Consider the following 13,065-nt stretch of genomic DNA (forward strand, 5'->3'; position numbering starts at 1 on the left):
CAATTGGTTCCTGATCAGCTCCATGGAAGCAGAACCAAGAGTCGCGCTAACCCCACGTACGTGATGACCTGTCCAGTTCTAAGCAATGGATCAACCTCCCATGTGCAAGAACAGAAAGTCCACGCTAAGCAGAATGAAGGAGAGGGTAGTGACAGTGTCGATGTGTTGGCTACTAAGTTTATCGAAAAGATGCGTAAGCAGCTTGGATACGGTTCACAGAAGACTTAGAATATGCAGAAATATAGTCCTTGCTAGAAAATGAATTGAAAACGGAAAGTTAGACTTGTATGCTTGGTACGTTAGAAACTAGTGGAAAATCTTTTTCCTATGTTTATTCCTATTATCTTTTTGGAGGACTTTTCCACATACCAAAGGTAAGGTCTTTGAGGAGCTAAGTGATTATTATCTTCCTCTACTTGCGTCTATGTATCTATAAAACTATTTCATATACAATTGTTCTGGTTAATTAGAATAATATAGATTCAATAAAACTGACGTTAGGTCTTGTTAGCTTGGAAAAATGAATGAGTTTATAAGTTTCTGAAGTGGCTCAGCTTCTGTTATTGCTTCGTTGTATATTCCTTACTACTTGATCAACATTTCAGATGATGTTTTTGAAGAACCGATCGGTTAAGCCCATGAAGTAATACAGTGATAAGGAGGTAGCTAATTTGAAGTTGACCATTGAGAAATCTCGATAACGTCAGGTTCAAATTTGTTAAAAATTCATACACGTGTGTAGATGAGGCACAAGCAAATTATAAACAAGTGGACCAAAAATATGACCGCTAAATCATACTCAATATTTGAAGCTTTTGATTGCTTGGGTTTTTAATTTTTCAAAGCCAATAGAAGCAATTAGGAAGTTGATTTCTAGATCCCAATTGATTTTAGAAACAAGATTGATTGATAGCATTATTTGTTATGAAAAGATTATGTGCACCTATGCTTCATGTCAGATGATTAGCCAAGCTTAGAAGGAATTAAATAATGAATTTGATATAAAAATTGGAAGTTGAAACCTTTTGAGAAGGTTACCAAACTTTATTTTCCCCTCTGCTCGTGTGTATAAAATGTCTGTTGTTTTTCCATTTGGAATGGAATTGATAATTTCATCCCAATTTTTTTTTAAAGCTCTTTTTTCATCAACAATTTTATGCTTTAAATTGAATTGCAGATTTTGAGTATTTGTCATGGTATGCTTCCGTTCTTTCCCTCTTTTTATTATTTCTTTTGTTTCTCATTTTAATTGGCGTACGCATAAGAGAATTTAGAGTTATCCAAGTTTTTTTTCCCATTAGTGCGTGCCACTCTTCGATTAATCACCAATAGGAAACAAACAAGTATAATCATGCCGTTAAATATTATGACGGTGAAAAGGATAAAATATGGGAGAATTTCAGTTAAGAATCTAAGAAGATATATAATTTTTAATGGGTCTCTAAAAAATTTAAAATTTTAATTCAATCCTCCAATAATAAACTAAAAAGAAATTGAACGTAAAAAAGATAAAAATACTTTCATTCAAATATTAAAAAAAACACTAATCATAGTCGTTGGAGCACCATTGCCAATGATTGGAATCTCACCGACAACAATAGCCACTGGACCTCTGTTACCAAAGCTCCGACCATCAATTGAATCATCACTAGCGGCAGCTAGAGAATTGTAAAAAATTAAATTCTCCAAAGGTGGCCAAGGGCGAGTGTAAAACCCATGACCCTTTGGCTCACCAAAAGGTTATGAACAACCAAGCTATTAGACCAATTCAATCATGTAATGCATAAAATTATATATATAACAAACATTATTTTTAAACCACTTGATTATTACATTAGTTGTTAATCACGTAACTTTACTTATTAATGTCTTAACGAGACTTGTTAATTACTTAACTTTTTTTATTAACTCCATAACTCTTACAACAGAACTATATTACTTGTTAATCATGTAACTATACTTGTTAATATTCTTGTCAATTACATAACTTTTCTTATTAAGTTTGTAACTCTTACAATAAAATTACATTACTTGTTAATTGTGTAATAATACTTGTTAATACCTTAACATGACTTGTCAATTATTTCACTTTTCTTGTTAAGTTCATGACTCTCATAATAGAATTACATTATTTATTAATCACGTAACTTTACTTATTAATACCTAAACAAGATTTATTAATTACTTAACTTTCTTTATTAATTTCATGACTCCCATAACAAAATTACATTATTTATTAATATCTTAACAAGACTTGTCAATTACTTAACTTTTTTTGTTAAGTCCATGACTCACACAATAGAACTATTTTATTTATTAATCGCTTAATTGTACTTGTTAATTCCTTAACAGTACTTGTTCATTACTTGAATTTACTTGTCAAATACATAACTCCTTCAATTAAAATACATTACTTATTAATCATTAACTTTACTTGTTTATTACGCAATTTTACTTATTAATTTCGTGACTCCCTCAAAATTATTTATATAATAAATCTTATTTTCAAACCTCTTGAGTATTATGATAAGAAATATACTTGTTAAAAGCCCAATATAGCTTGTCATTTTTTTAATTTTAATTATTAATATTATATTTATTTTTTAGGATATTGCTCTATATATATGTGCATATATAATTGAGTATTCAGTTTGATTAATACTAATAAGGGAGACCCAACTGTCGTCAATTTTATTATCTAACAAACTCAATTTTTTATATAAATTATACGTTCACTTAACAAGAGATAATAAACAATCAACAAGTATTGTTGAGGAATTAACAAGTAAAGTTACATAATTAACAAATAATTTAGTTGCTTTTTTGAAACAACAGTTAAGCAAGTCTTGTTATGGTATTAACAAGTCAAGTTGTGCGATTAACAAATTTTTTTAAGGTATTAACAAGTAAAATTATGTGATTAACAAATAATATAGTTTTGTTATAGGAGTCTCAGACTTAACAAGGAAAATGAAGTAATTGACAAGTCTTGTTAAAATATTAATAAGTATAGTTATGCGATTCATAAGTAATGTAGTTCTATTATGAGATCACTGACTTAAAAAAAAAGTTAAGTAATTAATAAATCCTATTAAGGTATTAACAAGTAAAGTCCCACAATTAACAATTAATGTAATAATAATCAAGTGGTTAACGTAATAATAATTGATAAGTCCTATTAAGGTATTAACAAGTAATGTAATAATTAAGTGATTTGAAAATAAAGCTTATTATATTATGTATATAATTTTACACATTATATAATTTTATGGATTCAATGGTTTGGTGATCTATAACTTTTTGGTGAGCCAAAGGGTCATGAATTCTACACCCACCCTTGACCACCTTTAAAAAATTTAATTCTCCATAATTCTTTAATCACTATCGACAATTGCCTGACTAACGATTGGAACTTTGGCAATGAAGGTTCAATGACTGCCGTAACAGGCAGGACTCTGGTCACCGATGACAATGGTAGGCAATTTTTTTAATATTTAAATTGAAAATATTTTTATCTTGTCTACTTTTAATTTATTTTTAATTTAATCTTAAAAGACTAAACTAAAATTTCAAATTCTTTAAAATTTTATCAAAAATTATGCATCTTCTGATTCTTCTCCCGTCTTTAATTAAAATTCTCCCCTAAATATATAGTAATAGATCACAGAGCGAAAAGAATAGAAAGAATGAAATCATTGGCCCGGAAATAAATGACGAGAATGACAGTAGTCAAGGTGGTTCCGAACAAAGCCGAATATGACATGGCCCACAAACCACAGACATTCATGATGCAGTGGCAATCAGTCAACCACGTAGGCCATTAATGAGGACTGAGGAGTAAATAGAGGGAGGCATATTCATCAAAAGTAATTAAAAAAAAAACGTGGCTTATCCTGGTTCGAAGACACAGACCACAAAGAAAGAAAGCCACATCCAAGCTGATTTTCTAAGGGCAGAGAGCTATGGGAAGCTACTAAAATGTGTAGTCCACATCCAATTCTACTATCAGTAATGAACATGCAGTCCTCGTTATTTTCAACCAGCTGCATCAAACTACAGACATAAACGACTAAATAAACAAGAATCTAAGGTCATAAGCATTAGAATACATTAATACAACAATGACAGAACAGGACCTTTCCAGGGTCTGTACAACAAACCAAAGGATCAACTCCAGTCACATATATAGTTGCCTTCCCACCATCCTTCCCTTTGAAATTTTACTGTTTTCACCACCAAAAGAGACAGGAGATTAGATAAACATCACTGTGAACTTGAACCCAAGTTACTTTAGCTATGAACCACATACAGTCTTTCTTAATCTTCAGCTATCAAGCAACACTTATGATGTTATCTCCATTGTTGAAACACGGCATAGTAAGTATAGATGAATGCCTTGATGAAGTTTGTCTTTGATCAGAAGATAAGGATAACCCGAGAGACAACGTTGGTGGATCCACAGCTGAACTCGAAGTCGATGTGATATTGGACGCCTCAGAAGCTTTAGGATCTGAAAGAACAGTAATTGATCGAAGTAGCTGGGGTTGCCCATTTCCTTCCACCGTTCCTTGCCCTGGAGTAAGTTTTTCTATTGAATTCGAAATTGGGACTGAAATCATTCCAGAAACACCCATCGGATACATCGGCATCATCGGAAATCCATTTACGTAGTTAGTTTCTGGGGTTGCAGGACACACAGGATTTGAATGAGACACGTAATCTTGATGCTGGATCTGTTCTTCCACTGGGATTGCAGAGACCTGACACAGCAAATTGAAAATATTAGGAAGATTTGTTTCTCTCATCCTTCGAGTTTAGAAAATTCAAAGACTTATATTTGACTAGGTCTACCATGTCAAGTCTCAACTCTATCCATAGAAAACAGATAATCACGCCATCCTACTCTTTTCAACTTCTCTTTAACCACCAAGAAATTCTAGAACTAATCAAGGAACATGGAATACCACTAGTAATATATTCTTCTTTCTTCTCCCTAAATAAGCAAAAGTAAAACTCACGTTAACAACCCACGAGAAGACTAGAAACTAAATCAGGAATTCTAACAAGACTTAAATGACATTGAATTAGGATAACAGGAAATGAACATCAATTCAGACTAAGTTCCTGCCTTGATTCTCAACTTTTTTATTCTTAAAAAGGGAAGGGGTGAGGTTGAGTGTAAAACAGTACGGTCGTGGAATTACCGTGTCGGTGGTGATATCGAAAAGGCTGGATCTGCGGCGTCGGCGATTGAGGTTGCTTCGCCGGAGAAAGTACTTCTGAGCATGGCTCGCAACCTGTGTAGGCGTCCGAGTTTTCACGTAGTTCCTTGAGATCCCTCTCCAATCACCTTTCCCAACTTTCTGCAATCCTAGCAAGAACAGTTTGTGCTCTTCTTCCGTCCATGGAACTCCTGTTGAATTTACAGTACTATATAAGCCAAAATCAATCTCAATGCATATCAACCGTCACGTTTCGTTTCCAACGAGACCCAACGGTTTTTAGATTAAAAAAAAAACTAATAACACTATTTGAATCGGCAGTTATTCTTGGCGGAGCTATCAATTTCGCTCATAACAAAATCCAAGCAAACAAACGAAAACACAATCCAAATTCCGCGAAACAATAGACCGCCGTGAAGAAAGCCAGAATTGATAAACGATCAAAGCTTTTGATCGGACCTCGCTTACGCTCACGCTCGCGATGCCTGCCAGAATTATGAGCAGCAGCTTCATCGGCAGAGGCATAGCCGGCAGCCAGAGCATCTTCCTTGTTGCCGTTATTATTGTTCGCGGCATCCTGAGGATGCTCGTACTGAGAGAGATTATTCATACTCACGCTCTTCCTCATGGAATCCACCACGACTCTAACCCCAAACAGCATGATCTCTCCGGCCGAACCATCACCATCGGCGCTTACGGCAGGATCGGCTGCGGTGCAGGTGTGAGACATCCTCCAATGGACCGTCAGAGACGTCGAACGTTAAAGAGGGAAGAGAGTCCGTTCAAGCTAAGTCTGAGAGAAGAAGTAAAGGGAATATTGAGGCGAGTGCGGCGGCGAGAGACTCAGAATCGGTGGTGTGTGGTGTTTTTATATAGAAAAGAGAAACCAGAGACAAAGATTAGGTGGCAACATGTGGAGAGAGCATGGTGAAATTACGGATGAGTGGATTTTGTGCGCGCGCTTAGACGCGTGTCGCTTTCTTATTCGCTCGTATATCTGCCACCACCATGTGTAATATTTTGTCTTTTTGTCCAATCTAATCTTCTATTATCTTCAGGCAGTTTGGTGAGTTTTTTATTTCTTGCTTTTATTTCTGATTATTTTTTGGCAATTATTTCTGATTATTTTAGTATATCTTCTCCTATCGGCTATATATATATATATATATATATATATATATATTAGCCTTGATCAGCTAACTATATTTTATTCTCTGTAATAAATGCAGGTGAAACAGCACTTCCTAAAATTTTTTATTCGATCATCGATGGCATGTGGTAGTAATTTTTAAGTTAGAAAATAGTTTTGACACTATTTAAAAATATAAAATATTTTTAATTAAATATTATTTTTATAAAATAATTATTTATTTTTAAATTAAATTTATTTTTTATATTTATCTTTATTAAATACCCTACAACAAATATAAAATCATTCAATAAGAATACTTTAAAAAAAATAATAATTATATCTCTAAAAATTAAAAATGTCTTATATTTTTTAATATTCAACTTAAAAAATATTTTATATTTTTAAATAAAAGGAGTAATATTTACTTTTAATTTTTATTTAAAAATTCTATCTAAAAAAGGTTATTGTAACCTTCACCCGGTTCAAATTTTTTAACTTGAATTGTGTCTTATGACAAGAAACACATCTACTTACTCTTCTAAAGTAATTGTATACAATATAAGAAATGTCTTAAAAAAAGCTTTTACTAAAAATCAAGAAGTGACATTATTTTAACAATGTGTCATATTTTATTATTTTTTTATAAAAATATACAAATATTTTATTCATTAAAAAATATAAAGTAATTTTAAATAATTTTCATTTCTCATTGAAGTAGTTAACTTTCTTCAAATTAACATCAATATCTTTTATATTTATTCTTTTCAGTAAAGTATTTTATTTAAAAATAAATATAAAATGGTTCATTTATTAAAGAAATTTTAAAAAAACACATTAATTATATCTTAAAATATCAAAAATGCCTTATATTTTTTAACATATATTCTTAAAAAAATTACCTTATATCTTTTAATAGGAGAAATTGTTATTTACATCATTATTTTTTATGTTATATTTTCGCATGTAAAATGTAATTTAAGCTCCTTGGATGGTTTTTTTTTTTCAGGAAATTGGAGATTTTCGTTAATTAATGTGAAGGAATTTTTAGTTGTGTCACGACTATTTAAAAGAGGCTGACTTCCCTATAAAATGGAACATTCTTATTAAAATCAAGCACTGCCAAAGAGGAGACCAAGAGAACATATGAGATGTTATTGTTAACAACGAATGCATAAAATGCCCATTGCAAAACACAGAGCATCTGATTTCTGTTTATACTAGCAGTGGAAGACGACATCATGCGATATTTTTGGAAGATCTAATTTCTTCTAATTTATCATGGCATGTGTTAAATTTTTTTCACAAGTATTATTACTTTTATTACTATTTTAAATCACCACGAAACATTGTAAATAGTTTTAGTACATGCGCATTTAGGTAGATAGTTTCATTTGGGATTTTAAGTCCTCTGAATTTTGCTATTAGAGGTTTGATGAAGATGGGAACATCCCAAATGAATTTTCCTCAAAAGTATCAAATGTTATCCAATCCTGGGCTTCAAATCATCCCTAATAATATAATTTGAAGATCATCTTGGTGGAATATAATGGATAAAAGGTGCTTATTCAATAATGTAAACACTATACCAAATGAATGATGTAATGATACAACCACGAATTGAAATGACCATGCGCGTCTGATTTATGGAGGGAAAAATTAGAAGCATTTTGCCAGCAATTTTTTTTGCATTAAAACCACTCCCACCCATCAAAAACGCAACATTTTAATTATTACATGGCATAATTCTGTGGTTTGATGTAAGCAATGGTTATGATGCTCCTAGCTTCACCAAACTTTAGATAAGAAAATGTAGAGGATTTGAATTGGTTTCTCTTGTTCATAAATGGTCATAGCCTTATAGGTAATTACATCAATAACCAGTGAATTTTTGCGTGCGCATGTGTATATATTATAAGATTATCATGTAATTTTGAAATTGAATACATTTTTTCAATGATCTAAACGAGGATAAGCATGGGATCCACCATAGGAACTACTTGGTAATTAAAAAACAGGAGTTCAACTAGCATAGATCAAGAGTCAAACAACTTGTCTCGTGAGCTAACCTAATAACCTACAAGGACTGAAATTAAAAAAAGTGATTGTGAGAAATGCTCAAGCTTAACCCTCCAAAGTGGAATCCGAAGACTGACAAGTGGAAATTAATATTTTGACCGAATAAAACAATGAAGATTGGGGGGACAAGTCCGAAGAGCCTCCATTATTTTTGTTCTTATTTTAATATTCAGTGTTATCGCCAACCCATGGGCTATCACTAGCCTTTTCTCAAAGGCTTATTAGACTCTCACATGCAAAGCACCAACACTGTGGCTTAGATATTAATAAATTTTAATTATCCATGGACCCTATATATATATATATATATATATATATATTTTTTTTTCGTTTAAAAATGTAAGACATTTTTAATTGAATCTGACGCACAATAAAATAGTTACTTACTTTTTAATTAATCCTTTCTTTTATATTTACCCTCATTAAACACCTTACAACAAATATAAAGTCATTATCAATAGGAACACTTTTGAAAAAAAGTAATAATTGCACTTTGAAAGACTAAAAATGCATTACATTTTTAAACATCTAACTCCTAAAAAACTGTCTTACATTTTTTAACAGAAAAAGTATAAAGACACAGTTACCGAATTTTATTTGGTACTACTACTAATAAGTCCTCAAGGTGGCATCAAATTGTAAATATTAAATCTAAATTATTTAAAATATATTTAAATGATTAATTTATAAAATTTATAAACTTTTTAATTGTAAATTAAGTTATCTAAATTATACTTAAACTATAAAGAGTCTATTTGTATAGTCAAATTATAAAATTATAATTTTTTTAATATTAAATTGAACTGTTAGATTAAATCCGTACTGACCATATTGATAATAAATAAATATATTAAAATTTTTATATTTTTATATTAATAAATATGATATTAAAAATATTTAAAAAATTAATTGAAATATATGGCAGGGATCAAATAAGGCTGAAATGAAGGATCATGATTTCTTCTGACCTGATGAGCATAATGATGAGCACTAAATGCAATTGGCTCAAGGATTGGAATTGAAAGTGAATAGAAAAAGGGGTAAAATCACCAAAGTGTCTTGATATTTGACTGATTATTAATCGATGTTGAGTGCAAGAGTGTTCATGGGACAAGTCCCGTCTCGAAAAAAAGATCGAATTGAATTTTTGTCTCATATCCCGTCCCATTCTAAAAATCGTTTTGTCCTGTTAGGAATCGGGACTAGATTGGAACGTTCCGCCGTCCCAATAAATAAAAAAATGTCAAATAAAGATCTGAATAATAACATTCATTAAATTTAAAATCAAAACAACATAAGTACATAAATCCCAACAATTTAAAGTCAATTATTGAATTATATTAATCATAACTACACATTATGATAACAATTACAAGCGATCTTTAGGCAATAAGAGTAGCAACAGCCAAGCACAACATCAAATCATTATTCTTCTACTTTACTTAAGATGTGCTAAGCTAATTACTCTTTCAAAAATAAAACAAAAAGTACAGTATAAATAAAAGTTATTAAATAGATAACTATAAAAATAAATTGTATTAATATATTAATATATTAATATATTATAAAGAAAGATATCGTCATGTTTCTTCATGTCAATAAAATTATTGATATAAAAAATTTTAGTTTTATATAAGAATTGCAAATATTGACATTATAATTGATATAATTAATAAATATCAGTTATACTAATACAATCAATATATTTAATGTATATTTTAAAAATAAAAAATAATATATATAATATTCGGGACGGGACGTTATAGTAATCTCGTGTCCCGTCCCATTTCGAACCCTTTCTTATTTCATCTAGCAAAATCTCATCTCGATTGTTTTCAAATTGGGACGAGACCTGTCTTAATATGATTGAAACGATATCAAGCCAATCTGAACAGGTAGAAGCTAAACATTTCTAGTTGAATGGCATCTAGGCCACGTGCAGTTGAACAAGTATATTTTATTTTAATAAATTTTAATTTAAATATTTAAATTTTCATGTTTCTGTTTCACATATTTACAAATCTAATTGCATGGTTTTGCATAATTTGTTGAATATATAAGTGTGTGTCATCAATCGTAAATAACACGATTTGACTTGTCAAAATAAATTAAAAGTTAAGAAAATTAAATACATATATTGGCCTCGCCAACTTGGTTTAATCTGTCCGGACAATCTAAATTCTTAAATTATTTTAAATATTTATTATTCTTTTTAAGGATTAAAAGTTAGCGTCATTTGTAATTTTTTAAATTTAAACTACACAAAAAGTTTATAAGTGCAAGATAAAAAATTTCATTGACTGAATAATTTACAAAAATTTTAATATAATTGTTTTCAGTTGAATTTTGGTCTTTAAATTAACTCCGATTGACATTAGATATATCTGCGCATAATCCTGATTATTATTAAATAACACCATCCTGATCAGCACTATGAGTTTATTAATAGAATAGTACTACTTGCAGTTGCAGTTATAATTAAATTATTTGTTAGCCCTCTGTTTATAAAGTCTTGGCCGTAAACCAGCTAATCGATATGCTTTTCTCTGTCTCTGTGTGTGTGTGTTGGGGGGGGGGGGGTGTTATATAATGTAATTTATGAAAGAAGTATATTATTATGTCAGTAAATAAATAATATCATTTCTTTCATATATTCTATGCAACATAATACATATATTTTAGTCTATGAACAACATAAAATAGGATAGTAGGACTCGTGTGCTTCAGAAAAGTTTACATATCAAGTCACAATATTCACAATTTATAAACATTGTCACTTTCTATATATTTAAATAAGCATACGGATATAGATTTTTAATTGAAAAAAATATCACTTAAGGATCTTTGACACAATTTAATATCAAATAAAGATTAAACGATAATGAAATATCACTGTAGGATCATGAGATTGATTTGAAAATAAGTTTAGATGGAAAAAAAAACTATAATACCCTTATTTTTTTATTAATTGACAAGTAGTCATTCATTAATTAATAAATATTCATTCATATTTAATAATAAATTATTATTAATTGATAAGTTTAAAAAATTGAAAGAACTTGATTGAGGAAAATGATAAGTAATATTATATTTTAACAAATAGTCATTTATTAATTAAAAAATATTCACTTATATTTAACAATAAGTCATTTGTTAATTAACAGATACCTATTTATATTTAATAAAAATTTATTCACTAATTAACAAGTTTAATAATCTAAAAGAATTTAGTTATGAGAAAGGACAAGTGTATATCGAGTTTCAATAAAAAATCATTCACTAATTGATAATTTAAAAAAAAAAAGGTATTATAATTTTTTATCTAAAATTATTTTTAAGTTAGCGCCATGATCTTATAATAATATTTAAAATTTATTGGCACTTGTTTGATATTAAATTACTTTAACAATTTTTGAATGATATTTTTTTTATTGTTAAAAAAAAGGGCTGTGAGGATATTGAAAGTGACTTCATTAATTGCTTATGAGAAAAGACAAGTAATTGGTTGAAGTCCTGGCTTCGAAATTTTTGTCCAAATTTACAAAATCCAAATTGTCATGCAGGGCATCACTAACATAATATAATATTCTCTTTATTTAAAAATATAAAATATTTTAAATTAAATTTTATCTTTTAATAAAATAATTATTTATTTTTTAATTAATTTTATTTTTATATTTATCTTTATTAAATACCCCATAATAAATATAAAATTATAAAAATATTTAAAAAATATAATAATTATATTTTAAAAAAATAAAAATATTTTATATTTTTAAATACTTAATTTTTAAAAAAATATTTTATATTTTTAAATAAAAAGAGTATACATACGTAGGTGGGAAGACAAGGGAGACAATTTGATCCGCACATGTTACCAGTCAAGGACGCATTATCAAGATCCTTTTTATTTCCTACCTACATATTTCCATCGCGTTATACATTTTATTTGAAAACTAGAATTTATGACAAAGGCCTGGCCCCTCAGTTATAATTAGAAGGGTTAAATGAGAATTTTACTCATAAATGATTGATTCAGAAATATCTGAAATCAACCCATTTTTAGTATAATATTTTTTTAATTTTTAAAAATGATGCAATATTACTTTCACTATTAATAAATGTTGGCTTTAACTATTAGTTGATTAAAAAATTATAATCCTTTTGTTCAAAAATATAAAGTATTTTTAATCAAATTTTATCCCAATAAAATAGTTGTTTACTTTCAAACTAATTCTATCTTTTTATATTTATCCCTATTAAACACTCTAGAATAAATATAAAGTCATTATCAATATGAGCACTTTTGAAAAAAAATAATGATTACACCTCGAAAGACTAAAAATATTTTATATTTTTGAACATTTAACTCCTCAAAAAATGCTTTATATTTTTGAATGGAGGAAGTAAATTTTTTTAAATAATTACAAAAAATAATTCTTAATCATTTTTATATTTTTTTGGATGCTTGCTTATAATTTTGGGTCATTTTTTATAATTTTTTTTCATTTTCTGTAAATTTTGATATCCTTTTCTATAATTTTCTAATCAATTAAGGGTGAAATTTAATTTTTGTTAACAGTAAAGAAACATTGTAACATTTTTAAAATTAAGTTAAAGGAAAATATTATATCA

General features: G+C 29.0%; 1 protein-coding gene across 1 annotated transcript; it reads right to left on the reverse strand.

The window, feature by feature from the left end:
- Window positions 1–3,971: 3,971 nt before the first annotated feature.
- LOC129320251 (transcription factor MYB1R1-like) lies at window positions 3,972–6,093 on the reverse strand. Its single transcript, XM_054965594.1, has 3 exons — window positions 5,682–6,093; window positions 5,205–5,413; window positions 3,972–4,760 (listed from the first exon to the last, which is right to left on the reverse strand). The coding sequence occupies exons 1-3, from the start codon at window positions 5,950–5,952 to the stop codon at window positions 4,332–4,334; spliced, it is 909 nt and encodes a 302-aa protein (XP_054821569.1). The 5' UTR covers window positions 5,953–6,093; the 3' UTR covers window positions 3,972–4,331.
- Between the last annotated feature and the right edge of the window lie 6,972 nt (window positions 6,094–13,065).

Source organism: Prosopis cineraria, unplaced genomic scaffold (assembly GCF_029017545.1).
Source record: "Prosopis cineraria cultivar Desert tree isolate PC_DT_omini unplaced genomic scaffold, ASM2901754v1 PC9, whole genome shotgun sequence".
Classification (NCBI taxonomy): Eukaryota; Viridiplantae; Streptophyta; class Magnoliopsida; order Fabales; family Fabaceae; genus Prosopis; species Prosopis cineraria.

Coding starts and splice junctions, on each gene's coding strand:
- LOC129320251 (XM_054965594.1), bottom strand. CDS start 5,952: ATGTCTCACACCTGCACCGCAGCCGATCCTGCCGTAAGCGCCGATGGT. Junction 5,414..5,681: donor CGAGCGTGAGCGTAAGCGAG/GTCCGATCAAAA, acceptor TAAATTCAACAG/GAGTTCCATGGACGGAAGAA. Junction 4,761..5,204: donor TCGATATCACCACCGACACG/GTAATTCCACGA, acceptor TTGCTGTGTCAG/GTCTCTGCAATCCCAGTGGA.